General features: G+C 34.6%; 1 protein-coding gene and 1 non-coding gene across 2 annotated transcripts in view; both read left to right on the top strand.

Moving 5' to 3' along the window:
* mTor (serine/threonine-protein kinase Tor) overlaps positions 1 to 18047 on the top strand; it is an 85579-nt gene that overhangs the window by 23782 nt on the left and 43750 nt on the right. The window contains exons 11-20 of the mRNA XM_069826705.1: positions 1350 to 1555; positions 1786 to 1992; positions 3359 to 3579; positions 4807 to 4952; positions 6025 to 6161; positions 7416 to 7613; positions 8177 to 8344; positions 8432 to 8800; positions 13928 to 14038; positions 15788 to 15918. Coding sequence (XP_069682806.1) covers positions 1350 to 1555; positions 1786 to 1992; positions 3359 to 3579; positions 4807 to 4952; positions 6025 to 6161; positions 7416 to 7613; positions 8177 to 8344; positions 8432 to 8800; positions 13928 to 14038; positions 15788 to 15918 — 1894 coding nt within the window. The remainder of the gene's footprint in view (positions 1 to 1349; positions 1556 to 1785; positions 1993 to 3358; positions 3580 to 4806; positions 4953 to 6024; positions 6162 to 7415; positions 7614 to 8176; positions 8345 to 8431; positions 8801 to 13927; positions 14039 to 15787; positions 15919 to 18047) is intronic.
* TRNAS-ACU (transfer RNA serine (anticodon ACU)) lies at positions 6699 to 6771 on the top strand. The gene has a single exon. It is a non-coding gene; the product is annotated as a tRNA-Ser (tRNA).

Here is an 18047-nt window from a genome sequence, read left to right as displayed (position 1 = left end):
AAAGTACTTGCACCACAACTTCTTAAAAATTAGTCACCTCGTTTCAGTGACTGCCCTGCAGATCTCGGAGAGAGGAGGCAACTTCCTGAAATTTGACCAAGATAAAGGAAAAGGGCATGCAACAAAATGAAGTTTTAAGGGAAAACTATAGATTTTAATGAGGGTTTACAATGTGTTTCAATCAAGTGTGGTCCATGTCAGTGCCTTCATTCTCTGTCTCCTCCTCCTTCCGCTCTTCACTTTTGTTACCAGACCTTCCAGATGAGGGAGTGTGAATGACAAAACAAATTGTGGGCGCAGCATGCATTCTTGCAATTTTTGTGTTAAAAATACTGTCTACTGTCTGCTACAGTACATCTCTTTCGAACCATATTGGGGACACAACGTTCCTATTGTCCAGGAAACGGTGAAAATTTGTCCCCTTCCAAACATAATTTCTAACGACACCCTCGTAGCAGACAAAGCCCTCACTTAAACTAAGCTGTTGTCAAGCATTTTATATTACTTCCGTTGTATGAAGTGAAGCCTTCAGTGGAATGAGGGATGGACTTTAGAGTTTGTTCCAAACTATAAAACTCAAACTTCAGTGTTATTCACTTACTCCTACTGATCTATTTGCTTCGAATAAGATTTAACAGGAAAAAGAAGAAAGTAAAGTGCATTCCAAATTATCTAAAAGTTCTTCAAAGTATTAAAAATGACCAAAAATTGCCAAAAAAATATATATATAAAAATGACCTAGCCTATTAGTTCAAAATTGTCAAAAAATGCAATATAAGAAATGAATTTGTTGTTGTTGTTTTCTAATGCCAGGCGTTTGACAATAAAGTCATTTGACCTCTTGCACTCCAATATTTTTCAAAGATATTATCATGGCCAGCCACTGAAGCACAGATTTTGAGGTGTTCTGAATCCATTTCTTGGTTTGAGTTGCACAATGGGTAGTTAGGGGATTGATATATATTCCAATTCTATGCAGGTGTTTGGCCAAACAGTCATGGCCTGTTGCCAATCTAAATGCAGCTACAGACGATTTTCGTGGTAAATCGGGAATTAACTATGGATCATGATGCAGAGAGTTCCATTTTTTCCCTTGGGATTGAGTTATCAAATTTTGTTTGTTGAAGTTTAAGTATGTAGATTTAATAAATCTTTTCACAAAGTAATACGTAGATTTAGTAACAGGTCTGTAAGTAGCAGTAATTTTTTTATGTTGATATTAACATAGAAAGGATTTTTATATTAATAGGCATCATCCTAATGTGAAAAATAAGATGATGACTTTTTGTTAACATCCACCCTAGTGATTAATAATGTACTAAACGAGGTATTTATTTCACTATTAATAGATGCTGATGTCCGTTACTGTGTTCTGGAATCCTTGGATGATAGCTTTGATAATCACCTGGCTCAAGCAGAAAATTTGAGTGCACTCTTTGTAGCAATGAATGATGAGGTCTTCGAAATTCGTGAACTTGCTATATGCACTATTGGTCGACTGAGTTGCATGAATCCTGCATATGTAATGCCCTCACTTCGGAAAACACTGATACAGGTTAGAATGTCCTTTCACTATACATTATGTACATAACTTTCTTTGGAAAACAGAGCAAAATGAATTAATAACAGAAATAATTATAAATAGATGATGAACTCTAAATATCAATGTTTGAGATAATTGTGAACTCTTACAAATTACACATATGGAACTGTGATATGTAATAATAACAGTGATAATATTTTAATATTTACATCATCGTAAATTAAAATTATCTTTTGAAACAGTTTTTAACAGAGTTGGAACACAGTGGGATGGGACGCAACAAAGAACAGAGTGCTCGGATGCTGGATCACATGGTTGTGAATGCACCTCGACTTATTCGTCCATATATGGAGCCTATTCTCAAAGTCCTTGTACCCAAGTTAAAGGAGCAGGAACCTAATCCAGGTGTTGTTGTCAGTGTACTTACTGCAATTGGAGATCTGGCTGAGGTTAGTCACTTTCCTCATTTGTACCATAATTTTAATACGAATAGTGGATTTGCAAAGTAAATAAATATATATATAATTGTAGTTCGATTCTGAGTTCTTTGTTCCTGGCTCAGTCTTCACATCACTAGTATTGAGAAGAGAGCGAAGAGTGGGATTAAGTGTTTCTACTCTCAGTCTCACAGCTACAATAGTAATATGCGTTACAAGAGCGATATGTTAAAGTTTTCATGTTCGAGGAAAAGTTTGAAAAAGCGAAACGTAGTTGAGCTTTTTTAATTTCCGAGAATTGAAAGAAAACATACCGCTCGTGTATCGTACATTATTTTGTGCGAAGATCGTTTATTACATACCTGAAAGAGGAATTTCTAAGTAGTTGCAATGAAATCTCCATCTTGGTTTCTGTTCAATGACGGCAAATTTGCAAAACAAAAATATCGATCTTCAACATTGTTGCTTTAAAATGTTTTCTGTGTTTACTATACTCCAGCAGGCTGTGATATACGTCTGTCTTTTTTTTCCCCCCAGTCTATAAATGCGAACTTAAAACAAACAGCTTCCTTAATGTTACATGCATGACGAATGCAGTAACTTTAGTGGAGTTGTAGAGTTTACTTAATTTTTTAAAATATTTGAAAACAATAATTAACAGTGCAATTTAGGTGAAATTGCAGTGGTAAGTTTCCAATTTATAATTATTACTATATTGAACGTCTCTAAAAATAATATGTTAAAAGCCTAAAGCAGTAAAATCAATATGTCACTTAAGTGGTAAGAAGAGGGAAATTGTTATGTGTGTTAGGTTGGGAATACTGAATGTGGAATTTTAGACTTACTGCGGATTGATTTTGTGTGGAAACCAAGCAAGTACGCACGATCTCGCACAAACATATATTATTTTACCTAATTGGGATCTTCTGATGAAGTTTCAACACTAAAGCTATTGTTAAGCAACACTAAATAGCTGTCTGTTTTAAATATAAAATAAATATATCAACACTACAACCAAATTATAGGGTATTTCACACGATTCACATGTAAAGTTTTCCCTTAACATTCCTCTACTGCACAGAAAACCATCATTGGCCTTTGCCACACAGATTGCATTTCTGAATGTAATCTATGGTTGTCTATGTCTGATTATTATGGAAATCTTTCACAGTTATGTTATGCACATGTGCACATGAATATGGTATGTTGAAATGCACTCATGATTGTGGGATGCTGTAAATTTGTAATTCATTTAAAATCTTAGAGTTCTACGCAACTCCTCATTGTCTACAGACTTTGTTCGTTTGTTTTTTTAGTTTTCAACAATTTATTTGTGTACAATAATATTAATTATTCTATGTTCATTTATGTCTGAAAGGTGAATGGAAATGAGATGCAGCAATGGATGCCAGAACTATTGGCCATTCTATTAGAAATGTTGGGAGACGCAAGTTCTCCTGAAAAACGAGGTGTGGCTCTTTGGGCTCTGGGTCAGTTAGTGGGATCAACAGGGCATGTAGTGAAGCCCTATAACCAGTATCCCACATTACTAGATGTTCTCATTAACTTCCTCAAGACTGAACAACAGCCTATTATAAGGTATTTCGAATTTATCTGTGCTGCCAATTATAATATGAACTGCATATTATGTTATGTTTAATACCTAAGGCTTGGTTTATGATATCAAATCAGAACATAATTTGGCCATGGAGGAAATTGAATAACAATGTTGAAGAGTTGATTGGTGAAAATCTTACATCCGACGACAAAGAAACCAATATTCAGATATGTTCGCAGTCCCTTTGTGAGATGATTGGACACAACAACGAATTTGCTAATATGGATGAAGAAAACATGCAGCATTGGCTGAATGTTTATACTGTATTGCTAGGATATGAACTAAAAAGTGATGACTTACATCATTGCCAGTGCTAGTAACCAGTGTGAGAGCGTGGAAAGTAACTCCGACTCTGATCGAGAAGAGAAGGTAAGGAGGAAGGTAATAGAAAAATGCGTCTGCCACTACAAGTAGTGTTTCAATCGATGGAAACTTTAGTTGAATTTTTGGAGCAGGAAGATGATACTCAGTTTCCTGATATCCTTGCCATCAGAAAATGGACATAAAGTCAAAGTTAAGCAAATCGAAAGCCCAAAGGAAAGTATCCGACTTCTTTTCAGCACAGAGGTTATGAGAATCTGTAGATTGTGTAAATAAATCCAATTTTAGTTTTTAGTTGCATCATTGTGTTTATTAGTTACAACTAGCATAATATTGTATAGTGTAGTATAGTATGAAGATGCCAGTGGTTGCAATATGGCAGGAGCTTCAAATTAAGAAGCTGTGTGTGATTTATCCTTGTACACGAGATATGCTTGCAGGAATAGAAATTGGGTATAACTTCGTACAAACCTGGTAGATGTTGAATAATAGAAGATGACGAGGACAACCTTGTTGAACACTAAAATTTATTATTGTCCAAGTAGAAGTTTTAAATTTACTGATGTTATATTATTTTTATATAAGTTTATATATATATATATATATCACAGATGGTCTGATTTGGAGTTTCATTGTCTCTTAAAATTTGTAAGAGTATCTTTTGGTAAATTCAATCAAAAGCTCTTTGTAATATGTGAAAGCCACATGTAATTTCTTATGTTTTCAATCAAAAGTTTCAACGTAAAATATCCAAATTTAGTATAATTATTGTAATTGCTGCATAATAAGTGCAATAAGACTTATATGTTTTTCTTTTTAGTTTGATATTCTGTGTACAATTGCTATTAATTAGTTGTGACTTGAAAAAACTGAATTTATACTTACAGGCGTGAAACTATACGAGTACTAGGATTACTGGGGGCTCTAGATCCCTATAAGCATAAAATGAATCTTGGACAGATAGACTCTCAAGTGGATTCCACAGCACTTCTATCCATAACTGACAACAAGACTGAAGCAGAGGCAAATCACGGTAAATTAATTCAGAATGAAACATTTCAGGACTTACAAATGAACTGATAGTTAACATAATAAAATATAAAAATAAAAAACTTATTCCCAAAACATATCAGTAAAATCAAGAACGTTAACATATTTAGGTAGATTATTGTTAAAAGTTGCTATGTCAAATGTTTCAGTCTGACTATATAGATAATATATTTGGTATAAATTTCAGACTAATACATAATATATATGCAGGGTGATCCTTTTGGGTAGGGATAAAATAAAAACACCTTAAAACATTTACTACTGAACTTTATTTATTGCAACTTTGTGCATACAACACTGAAAGATGGGAGATTCCTCAGAGCTCAACATGACCCCCATTGTGCATCCTGCACAACTCATAATGGTGATGCAATTCAGCCCATATCCATTGTAACATAAGGGGGGTGATTTGTTGAAGCTTGAGTAATTTTTACTCTCAGATCATCAATGTTCCTGGGTTTCTGTGATTAGACAATATCTTTAACAAAACCCTACACGAAGAAATCAGAAGGGGTTAGATTTGGGGAGTTTGGGGATCAAGCCAAGAGATAGCTGCTTCTCGTACCAAGTTTTGTCTGTGACCTCCTACATGTTTTTTTTTTTTTTTTAACACAGAACCTGTTTCTACAAATGTTCGATAACACAGCATTATGGAATCGTATTTAGGTAGATTACGCACACCATACTCACATCGAAATTTCCTTTGAACTCTTTTAACACACTCAAATTTAGCATACCAAAGAACACATTGTGCCTGCTGTTGGTTTGTAATAGCCATTTTAATCATCTACGATTTTCATTTGTCCTTTCAGATTATGCATTGTTGATTGTCATATATGGAAACTCCCATCTTTTAATCATAATATAACCAGTAAGAAATTTTTCCTACTATCATAATAGCTTTATAATAATAAATTAATATTATCCATACCCAAACGGATCAGACTGCATAACTTCAGCCTTAATGATAATATCAGCTTATAACTGTTCTTAATAATTGCATATTATGTAGTTCATTAAAATGTAATTTAACTAGCATCGTGCTATCTTGGCAGATCTCACTACAAGCGAGATGTTGGTAAACATGAGCTCATCTACATTAGAAGAGTATTATCCAGCAATAGCCATAGCAACTCTAATGAGAATCATACGAGATCCTACCTTATCACAGCATCATACCATGGTGGTTCAGGTAAATATGTTCTCAGTGTTCAACTGGAGATTACAAAGGCTATATTGTTATTACAAAGGGTAGATAAGTATAGTCAGTTATCTCAGTTTACTGCAGTTTGAATTTGCGTATGAAAATTAGCATAGTATTAGCAGATCAGAATGTATCAGGATGAGTCAAGTTTTTTCATAACGTAAATTTCATTGAATAATTTCAAGGAAAAATTGTTCCGGGGCCGGGTATCGATCCCCGGATCCTTCGCTTAGCGCGCGAACGCTCTACCGACTGAGCTACCCCAGGAACTATACACGACACCGTCACAATTTTTCCTTTTATATCCACACAACTCAAATGACCTGACAAGACGCCAGAACTCAACTGTGAGTGCACACAAATACTGTGTGACTTTAAATTGTGGCTTTCTGTTAACGTACCTCCAGTAACGAATGTATTATACAAATCTGGCTTTCAGGTAGTAGCTCCCCATAAAGCAGGTTTGAATAATTTCAAGGAAAAATTGTTCCGGAGCTGGGTATTGTGACGGTGTCATGTATAGTTCCTGGGGTAGCTCAGTCGGTAGAGTGTTCGCGCACTAAGCGAAGGGTCCCGGGATCGATACCCGGCCCCAGAACAATTTTTCCTTGAAATTATTCAAACCTGCTTTATGGGGAGCTACTACCTGAAAGCCAGATTTGTATAATACATTTGTTACTGGAGGTACGTTAACAGAAAGCCACAATTTAAAGTCACACAGTAATTGTGTGCACTTACAGTTGAGTTCTGGCGTCTTGTCAGCTCATGTGAGTTGTGTGGATATAAAAGGAAAAATTGTGACGGTGTCGTGTATAGTTCCTGGGGTAGCTCAGTCAGTAGAGCCTTTGCGCAGTAAGCGAAGGGTCCTGGGATCGATACGCGACCCCGGAACAATTTTTCCTTGAAATTATTCACACCTGCTTTACGGGGAGCTACTACCTGAAAGCCAGATTTGTAAATTTCATTGTTTAGAAATTTCAGAATAGGTATTGTTCAACATAATTATTTCAAATAGATATCATGATTGTTTTTATTCTCCAAAAGGGTTTGATTTGGAGTGTATTGTTGTATGGCATTTTGCAAGAGAATCTTTCAAAATACCAATAATCATTGTTATCAGTATTGTGTAGAAGTTAAAGAAAAATAATTCAATATTTTCTACAAGTATTTGAAGTCATATTAGAAGTAAATTCTTAGTGTATTGAGTTCTGAGGAACTTTAGATTACTATTTCTGATTTCAGGCTGTGACATTCATCTTCAAGTCTCTTGGCATAAAATGTGTTCCCTACATCTCCCATGTGATGCCAAGTTTTCTAAATGTGGTTCGGACTGCAGATGTGAATTTCAGAGAATTCCTTTTCCAGCAGTTGGCTATCTTGATTGCTATTGTGAAACAGCACATTCGTAATTACCTTGACGATATATTTACATTAATTAAGGTTTGTTGTAATTTGTGTTCCTTATGAGAGAATTTAACGTACCGGTATTTAATGTTCTTGTTACCATTTAACTTACTATATCTGATACATTATCCTGCTACAACAATATCTCCTATGTGCAAAGTCACAACTTTTAAAACTTGTTTTTATAGATTCTAGAACGTTATGAATCATTTATTACATAGAAATCTTGTTCCCATTTTTGTTTTTCTCTTTGTATTAATTTCAAGTTGTTCATATGCATTTTTTGCATAATTTCTAAAAAGAGAGAGTTTTCTTTCTCTTTAGAAATTGTCACTGTAGCATAGATTTCAATAAACAATGCAATTTTTAGGAATGAGTTATTAAAGATAATCAAAGTTCTGTTAATTATAACCAGTAGGTTATATGCTGTTTAACACAGTACACAAAACTGTACAATTTTGTTTAAATCATATGTTGTGATTAATAAAATAACCTGCAGGTTTTAATATGTGATACAAGAGAGAAACATTTAAGTTACACAAGAATATTATTATTATTCTGGTATATGAAAAATTGATAAACGATAAACTCTTTTGCAGGAGTTCTGGACAATAAATAGCCCACTTCAGAGTACCTTAATACTGTTAGTGGAGCATATTGCTGTGGCCCTTGGAGCAGAGTTCAAAATTTATCTTCCTCAGCTCATGCCCCAAATTCTGCGAGTCCTCATGCACGACACTAGTAAGGACAGGACTGTTACTGTTAAGGTAAGTATTGGAGAGTAATATGTTGCTTTACACTAAGATTAACATATTAAGAAACCAAAATAATTAATGAAATTCGATTTGTTTCAGTTGTTGCAAGCTTTGCAGAAATTTGGAAACAATTTGGACGACTATTTACACTTAGTACTACCTCCCATAGTGCGTCTCTTTGATGCAGCAGACTGCCCAGTACCTGTGTGTCGTGTTGCACTCGAGACAGTGGATCATTTGGCAGACACTTTAGACTTCACTGACTTTGCATCACGTATTGTTCACCCACTTGTTCGGACATTAGATTCGTGTCCAGAACTGCGTTCAACTGCCATGGAGACTTTATGTGCTCTTGTCGTGCAGCTCGGGCGTAAATACAACATCTTCATTCCACTAGTTCACAAAATTATTGTGAAACACAAAATCAATTGTCAGCGATATGAAATAGTAACTGGTAAAATTGTAAAGGTAAGTAATGATGAAGTTAGAAGTATTCTCATATCACCAAACCCATTACCTCCTCCAACTGCAAAAACGCCAAATATATCACCACCATCACCATCACCATCACCTCTGCTGTTGCACTGTGCTTTGTCATAATCATGATCACCATCATCATTACCACCATATACATGCCAATGCAACCAAGACCTCTTCAAGTGATATCTCTATCCAGTGCTTTTGCTTCAGTAGTCTCATTTTACAAACCTATGGATCAACAATTGGCTCTCTTCTGACAAAGGAAAAATTTTACAGTCTGTACAAAAGAAACCAAATGACCTGGAAATGTACAAAAACTTGCCCAGACATGTTCAAACATTTTTAACAAGAGCCAGAACAAGTCACATTGTCACTCAGTTGTACCTACACTGATTTCACATTTCTGATAATCCTACTTGTCTGTGGTGTATTAATCATGATGAAGATCTGGAACACATTCTTCTATACTGTCCATCCATAAACCACAAAAGAAGTAAATTAAAATCATCAGTACCAGTTACAGAAGACACAGCCCTGCAGTATATATTGACTACACCCCAACTCTGGCTACTAGCAACAGGCATCTGTAATAAACACCGATCCAAATACCCCTCATTTCTCGTGAAAAACAACAACTGAATAGACTACAGTGGATTATAGTGGACTTTATGTTGTCAGCAAACAGCTGGACACATTAAGAAGATTGATTGATACCAATACACCTTACATATAGGTAATCATCACCTATACTAAGAGGAGTAATGCATTTGCCCCAACCTTAATATACTTATCCTTTAGTTTACCATATTTTTTAACATAATCTCTTTATGAATTGATACATTTGTTTCATCAGTTCCTCAACATCTCTCTGATCTGAATTCCTAGACAAAATTCTCTCCAACCTCTTCAAGCACTCATTCACAGTTTCCATTACTTCATCGGTAGAAAATCTCTTTCTACTTACATTTTCTTTGGGTTTTGAGAATATCTGAAGTCACTTGGTGCTAGATCTGGTGAGTAGGAGGGATGTTTTGTAAACTGAAATCCTACATTGGCTGAAGTTGTTGTAGCAACTCAGGATATGTAACTGGGTGTGTTATCTTGATTAAAGAGAATTGACTTAGTCAACTATTCATGTAATTTTCTTTAAATTTCCTCCCATATAAATTTGCATAAAAATACGTTTCAATGATCGTAGCTCTGTTTTGCTAATAGTCGACTATATCACCACTTTAACATTCCAAGAAACAGAAGTCATAACTTTGCCTGGAGAATCTTATATCTCATTCTCATTACATACTTTGAAGTTTGATCTCTGCTTCGTAGCAGTGTACCCAGTTTTCACCAGTGGTTATAAACCTGTCAGTGAAATTCTGTTCGTTGCACTTGTACTTTGTTAACAGATGCTGACAAAGTCACACCTCGAGATCAATTTTGAGTTGGAGTGAACATTCATGGCGCACATACACTATTGCTGTCAAATTTTTAAATGCTCATCCACAGTCAAAATGTTGTGCATTGTATGATAAGGTGATTGTTACCTCTACAGTTTAACTGATTTGTACTTGTTCATCTTAAATCACGAATCATGGATTTTCTTAAACATTTTCTTTGAGATGTTAGTCATTGGTTCGTGAGCAGCATGTTGGTCTTCACACGATTTTCTGTCAACGCTCAAACTCACAACACCACCATTTAATTACGTCATACAGTAATTATGAAAACTCACAACACCACCACCATTTAATTACATCATAATTATGATACTGAACATTCACCTGAAGTCTCACATACATTGTGGATGAATTTGAGTTTGATTAATGCCTTTTCTCCTCTGTAGGTAGCTACTTTGTCATAATTCTCTGCCCTGTATGCAACATTTTTAGAACTGTTGTCTCTTCCCTTACAATCTGGAACAATGCTATCTCCTTTGGAAATGTGGAACAAATGGGTCACCCATTATACTGCAGCAGCTGCTGCCACTTCCACTGCCACTGCCATTCTTATTGTTATGATTATTTTTGTGTATTATTATTATTATTATTATTATTATTATTATTATTATTATTATTATTAGACATCGGATTTTTAGGCACTAAAAATTGCAGTTTTAGGCGCCTAAAATAAGCTCAAAATTTGTAAAATTAGGCTCTATTTTAATGAAAATAGGCATTTTAGGCACATCAAGGTATCATACTTATTTCTTTCACTGAAATTTTTAGTTATACACTAAAATACGCACAAAAAGTATGTTTAAACATTAAAAAAGAATACTATATTATATTTATAAACAGAGCTGCACAAATTTAATATAATGAAACTAATGAAATAATGATTATTGATATCAAGATTACTCATTTTAAGTTATTGAAATTCAGTTCCATGCTCAGACTTTATTATAATTATCTGCACAGTACACCACCAGAATTTTTTCTAAATTCTCCACAGTTAACCTTTGCCTTTTGTCACTGAGAATCACTTTGAAAGCAGAAAAACTTCTTTCAACCGAAACTGATGTGAGAGGCGCAAATTTTAAATTAGGTACAATAGAAACATCAATACTTACTGGAACATTTACACTTTCCCCCGATATCACTCTTGATACTTTTTCCAACAATGAAAATCCTGCATTCTTATTTAATACGTTGTCCCACTTATTTTTAACTTTTTTCCCAGTTTCGCCCAAAGCAGAATGTATGTTCACTTGAGCTTCCTTTACTATTGCTATTTGGCTACAAATAGATTGTTTTTCACGTTCTAATTGTTCAATGCTTGCAGGTATGAAAGAAAAGTTTGATGTTATGTAGGCAATATCGTTTTTCACTCGTGAGTCATTCAGACAATCCTTCACTGCTTTCACACACGCTGCACTATCAGTTTCAGGTAATTTATCAATAACTGTGACCACTTCTTTAAAATATTTAGAATAATACACCACTGACTGAATCCAGGTTCCCCATCGTGTAACAACCGGCTGAGGTGGGAGTGGGATATCTGGAAAGTTCTCTCTGAATATTGAAATCCTGGATGGAGCTTCACAAAAACATTTTTTGTGTTAGAAATAAACGAATTGACAAGAGGAAATTCATTCCGGATTGTTTCAGAAACCCTGTGAAGGCCATGTGCTAGACAGGTTACATGCGTGAGGTTAGGATAAAATGTTTTAAGAAGTGGAGCTGCAGCAACCATGTATGAGGCAGCATCAGTACAAAACAACAGAACTTTAGAATCGTCTATATTACCTGAGTATAAAGACTGTAGGCCTTTATTTACAAAATAAGCAATGGCTTGGCTATTCACTTTCGAAAGTTCCTTAACACATACGAGATGTGGAATCGAAGGTCCATCAGGACTAAGTTTTCCTACTACCATATTTGCTATATACCTATTCATAGGATCTGAGGTTTCATCCACAGAGACCCATATGTAAGAATCACCTATATCCTCCCGAATGGAAGCTAAAGTTTCATTGTATATTCTGTCTAAGTATTTTTTTCTTAGGGTCGACTCAGATGGGATATTTTGTTTGCAGTATTTTTGTAAGAACTGTCTTAAAACCGGATTTTCAATTGCATTCCAGGGAATGTTAGCAGCAACAAACGCTCTGGTTAAATCAGCATAGAAATTGCTGCTGAGATTGGATGAAGTAGGCTGTGTTAGTAAAGTTTGTTGCAGTTGATTTTTCTGCTGAGCTTTAGCCTTATGAGCCGCTCCTTGCACATGCTGCTTTAGGTGGCACTTCTTTTCTTGCGAAATCTAAAAATGTAAAGTAAACTGAATTAAAATAAAATCCTAATTGTTGTTTTGCCGTATTTCTATCACAAAGTTAGTGGGTTCGAACAATCAAAATTTTAATGACCTGCAAATACTTTAACTATCGGAATTTAAAAGGTTAAAGTGTAGTGGTCTTAAAAAGAATTATACCTCAGGATAGCTCAGTCAATGTATAAATATTATAGGCCTACTCATTAAAATTAATAGAATTTATATATTTCAACTATTGTTACATACCTGTTTGCTACAAATCTTGCAGAATATTATTTTTCCATCATAAGTGAATTCTGAATATTCTGTTAGCCATTGCCGGATCAATGTAGATTTTGCACTTATATTTTTCGGCATTATCACGTTAAACTTCACAGGAAAACGTCCTACCGCTCAAAACTTCTCAACACAAATAAGGTGAGGGAGAGAGCAACTGTTAACGAGCATTCAAATGAACCGTTGTTATTGAGATTCAATTGGACAAAAATACAAAGTTCCACTTATTGTTGCATTTCCTGGTAGTGTTAACACTAGGAGGGCCATTTTTTTAAATATTTTGTAACGGTTTACCCTACTAATTCGCAGTTTTACGACTTTTCATAAATATTTCAAAAACACTCTTTCTCCAAAAATTGTGATTTTATGACACTCTGAAGGGCAGTACAGCTAATCGGTTTCAGACCGAAAACAGTCATTTTTATAGTATAGTATATCTCTGAATCGGTAGCAGCACATGTTGTGATTGTTGCCTGCTTCAAAACTAAGGTTGGTTTTTTGTCGGCATTTATGCCTCCAAACATGTTAAATTCGGTGAAATCTATTGCGAGTGTCGTGAGATTCAAAACATTTTGTTTCCTTTATCAATGGTTTCATGGCCGGTGTGAAGCAAACTTTCCACTTTTTAAATGCCTTAAATTTCGCAGTGAATGCATGTATAAATTATAAAAAGTAAGAGTAAAATGCGAAACTTTACAGTGAGTTAGGCATTTTTAGGCGAATATTAACAAATTAGGCTCTAATAACCGTTTTATGGCATTTTAGGGCACTATAAAACTCTTTGAATACCTTTCAATTTCCATGAAACACAAATATTAATAATTATTTTTACTTTTCTCCTAAAGAAACAAAATAGGCATTTGCCCTAGAATCCGATGTCTGATTATTATTATACTGCTTTTCCTCCTTCAGCTCTAAATAATTGTACTCCCTTCCTGGCATCCTAATATGTCTCAAATTTTATGTATTGAAATGCGGAAGATTGTGCATATTTTGAAATTGTTATATTTGATTCTTGTTTTATTTCCATTCTTCACCTAGAATAAACTAACACACTATTTCTTTGTAATTTAGGATACTACAATTGCAGAAGAAGAAGACTACATGTCGATGAAGCATCGACAGTCTCGGCACAAGAACAGAGATATTGCTCTTACTTCGTCTGATACAACTACAATTAAGAGAGTAAGTTTACTTTCTGTATATGTTACTGGTTATTACGTGGTAATACTGTTACTTGGTTTCTTTGTTTTTTTTATTTGGTTACTTAACAATGCTGTATCAACTATTAGATTATTTAGCATCGATGGGATTGGTGATAGCGAGATGAGGCCGAGGATTCGCCATAGATTACCTGACATTCGCCTTACAGTTGGAGAAAACCTCGGAAAAACCCAACCAGGTAATCAGCCCAACCAGGAATCGAACCCGAGCACAACTCCAGATCGTCAGGCAAGCACCTTAGCGGGCTGGGCTATGCTGGTGGCCTGTTACTTGTTAAATAGGTCATGTACTTTGTTCAGCCTCATTTGTTAAATTCAAAACTGATAATTTTATTAGTCTGTCTGTTAGTCATTGAGTCAATATTTTAAATATTAATAGAATGAGTATTTTATCTCCAGGAGAACAAAGAGGGTTTGGAATTGAATGGATTACATCAGCTGTTGTCTATATGGATGACGTGAATATGTTAGGAGAAAATCCACAAACTATTAGGGATAACACGACAATTTTATTTGAAACAAGTAAAGAGAGAGGTTTGGAAGTAAATACCGAAAATATAAAGTATATGATTATGTCTGTGATCAGAATATTGTACGAAATGAGAATATAAAAGTTGGATATTCATCCTTTGAAGAGGTGGAAAAATTCAATTTTCTTGGAGCAACAGTAACAAATATAAATGACATTCAAGAGGAAATTAAATGCAGAATAAATATGGGAAATTGCGTGTTATTATTTGGTTGAGAAGCTTTTGTCGTCCAGTCTGCTCTAATAAAACCTGAAAGTTAGAATTTATAAAACAGTTATATTACCGGTTGTTGTATATGGTTGTGAAACTTGGACCCTCACTTTGAGAGAGGAACAGAGGTTAAAGATGTTTGAGAATAAGGTGGTTAGGAAAATATTTGTTGTTAAGAAGGATGAAGTTACAGGTGAATGGAGAGAGTTACACAACGCAGAACTGCACGCATTGTATTCTTCACCTGACGTAATTAGGAACATTAAATCCAGACATTTGAGATGGGCAGAGCATGTAGCACATATGGGCGAATCCAGAAATGCATATAGTGTTAGTTGGGAGGCTGGAGGGAAAAAGACCTTTGGGGCAGTCGAGACGTAGGTGGGAGGAGAATATTAAAATGGATTTGAGGGAGGTGGGATATGATGGTAGGGACTGAATTAATCTTGCAAGGATAGGGACTGATGGCGGACTTATGTGAGGGCGGCAATGAACTTCCAGGTTCCTTAAATGCCATAAGTAAGTAGGTATAGTATTTTATCTAAGAAATATTGTAACTCTGTTATTTAATAATTACAACTGTTGGGTCGTACTTGGGAAAAATTAAATATTTTATAATGCAATATAAATAATCCATGGTGTGGCAACTCATGAAAGCCTAAGACTGACCAGCCAACTGCTGGCCTCACATCCAGATGCCTCAGCAGAACAATAATCCAGGGGTAATGTGGGTCAGCATGATCTCCCCCAGCCATTATAGCTGACTTACAAAACCGGATTTGCTATTCACTGTAATTCCCCAAATTCATCACGATGATGGGTGGGCACTGGTCTCATAAATTGATCAAAATTTAATGAGAAAATTTCTTCTCCCATGAGGACTCAAACCAGCTCTATTCCATACCATTTCTATTTCATTATGATCAATTTTTTTACTGTGTAGAATGTAATTTTTTGTATGTTATTCACAGTTGCATGTGTCACCAGCGAACCTTCAAAGAGCTTGGACTGCAACGAGAAGAGTTTCGAAAGATGACTGGCTTGAATGGTTGCGAAGACTAAGTATTGAATTGTTAAAAGAATCACCATCACCAGCATTAAGGTACGATAATGGAAGCATTATACACTGAAACAACTCTACAAGGGCACTCCTTCTATTCGATCGTGCCTCATCATGACTTTTTTTACAATTTCAGTTTTATATAGTTGATATATTCTATCCCCCGAGGAAATGACTGCCCCTATTCCCGATCAGTGACCTCGAAATTTATCCTATAAAATATATTTTCTCATATTTAGAACGGTCCTCATTGTAATATCAATTAATTTGATGGTAATTTTCCCTTTAAGGTAAATAGTTCAATGTAACAGTGATCCATATTATAGCAAGTGACAAGGGATAACTTACTGAAGTCACTGTGGAAGTAGAGATAATTTTATTGAAATTACCATTATGTCGTATATGCAGTAAAACTTCATTTATACGTTTTTATGGAGTCTGAAAAAAAACGTGTACAGTAAGTGAGAAAAATATATAACTGAAATGATATTTAATTAATTACATCTGAAATAGCATTAATAATTAACAAATGTGATTATTTTACAAAAAAAAAAAAAAAAGGTCGGTTACAAACACATTTCCTCTTTCTTTCACTCATTGGAATTCAAAAATTAATCAACAACCTTCTCGTAATATCAGGTTGAATCTACTGTCAAAATATTTTCAGTTTGGAAGGATGTTAGGATAGTTGTATTTGGTGATGTCACAGCTTTGGACCTGGATTCTCAGTATTTAAAATAAATATTCTCTGCACCTACTTGTCTCCCATCTCTGAATTGATTCTCCCACTGGCGCATAACCAATTTACTGAAGCTACCACGTGCAGAGACAAGAATGGACAGCTTCGAATTTCCAAGAATGTCAAAGCCAGCCACATCTTAACAGTGAACACATATAGAACCATATTTACGTGATTATAATACCCACATTTTTTTTTTACAATATGTTGTCTTGAAAACTGGGATGTATATTAATTTGCACTCAAATACTCAGACTCCATCAAATTAAAATTAATGTTCTATTTGTGTTACGAGATAATGGTGGGAAACACTAACACAAACGACCATTACGAGTTCGTGTTTCCTCATCTTTTGCATACTTTTCATTTGTAATTCTTTGTCCATTTTTGACAACAATTTCTAATAAGAATAATATTTTTAATTACTCATAGTAACATTTTCTTTTTATTGTGAGATTGTATGAATACAACTTTCAACAATTGTGCGTCTTTGATTAAATCAAAAGAATTCACGAAAGAGTAGCATGATGTTAGTCATTTTCAATCAATGTTCTGACACCAACCCATATTGTAAATGAGGATGAATGTGATATATAGCTAGAGATAATGGAGTACCTTTATAACCTGTCTTGATAATATAATTTATTTTAATCTTGAGTGGTTTTTAGCACAGGTATGCATTACAGTCGCCAGTTTTTTTTTTTTTTTTTTTTTCTGGATTTTAGGTTAAAAAAATTAGTGTGCATATTATGTTCAGTGGCGTAAATACGATATTTTCGCGTTCTTCCATTTTCATGACAAACCTAATTTTGAAGAAAATCTAATTAGAACTTATAAATGAATGTCTTGTACCTCTCGGGGTTTAAAATAGTATGTTCGTGTAAGTGAGAAAAACATATAAACGAAAAACATATAACTGAAATAAATTAACATAGAAAGTATAGGAACTTTGACGGGACTTCAGAAAAAAAAAAAAAAAGACTTATAAGTCTGGAAAATGTATAAGTGAGAAACATATAATTAAAGTTTTACTATATTAACAAAGAATTGAAAGAAAGACCATCTCTCTCACTCCTCACTTATGTGATAACTTTGATATGTGATTCTATACCAGTGCTGGGTGATGCTTATATTATTATGGTTGAATTATCAGTGATCAGTGAGTAAATTGCATTTTTCACTGAAAGTGAGAATTGGGATGAAAGCATTATTGAAATAAATCCAGATCATGATAGTGATGTGGAAGAAAGTTGCCGTCATCATGAATGACACTCTTACCAATATCGTAAAACTTAAACATCTTGTTGTGAACTAGGAAATCAAGTCTAATTATCTTGTTAAATAAAGTGGAAGAAGAATACTAAAGTATATCCATGTTGAATCTTTCGTACACTACTTTTAACACTTGAATATAAATAATTGATTAAATGGC

The sequence above is a fragment of the Periplaneta americana genome, chromosome 5 (assembly GCF_040183065.1).
Source record: "Periplaneta americana isolate PAMFEO1 chromosome 5, P.americana_PAMFEO1_priV1, whole genome shotgun sequence".
In the NCBI taxonomy this organism is placed as follows: domain Eukaryota; kingdom Metazoa; phylum Arthropoda; class Insecta; order Blattodea; family Blattidae; genus Periplaneta; species Periplaneta americana.
Note: the sequence above shows the minus strand (reverse complement) of the source record. Positions and strands in the feature narration are given on the sequence as shown.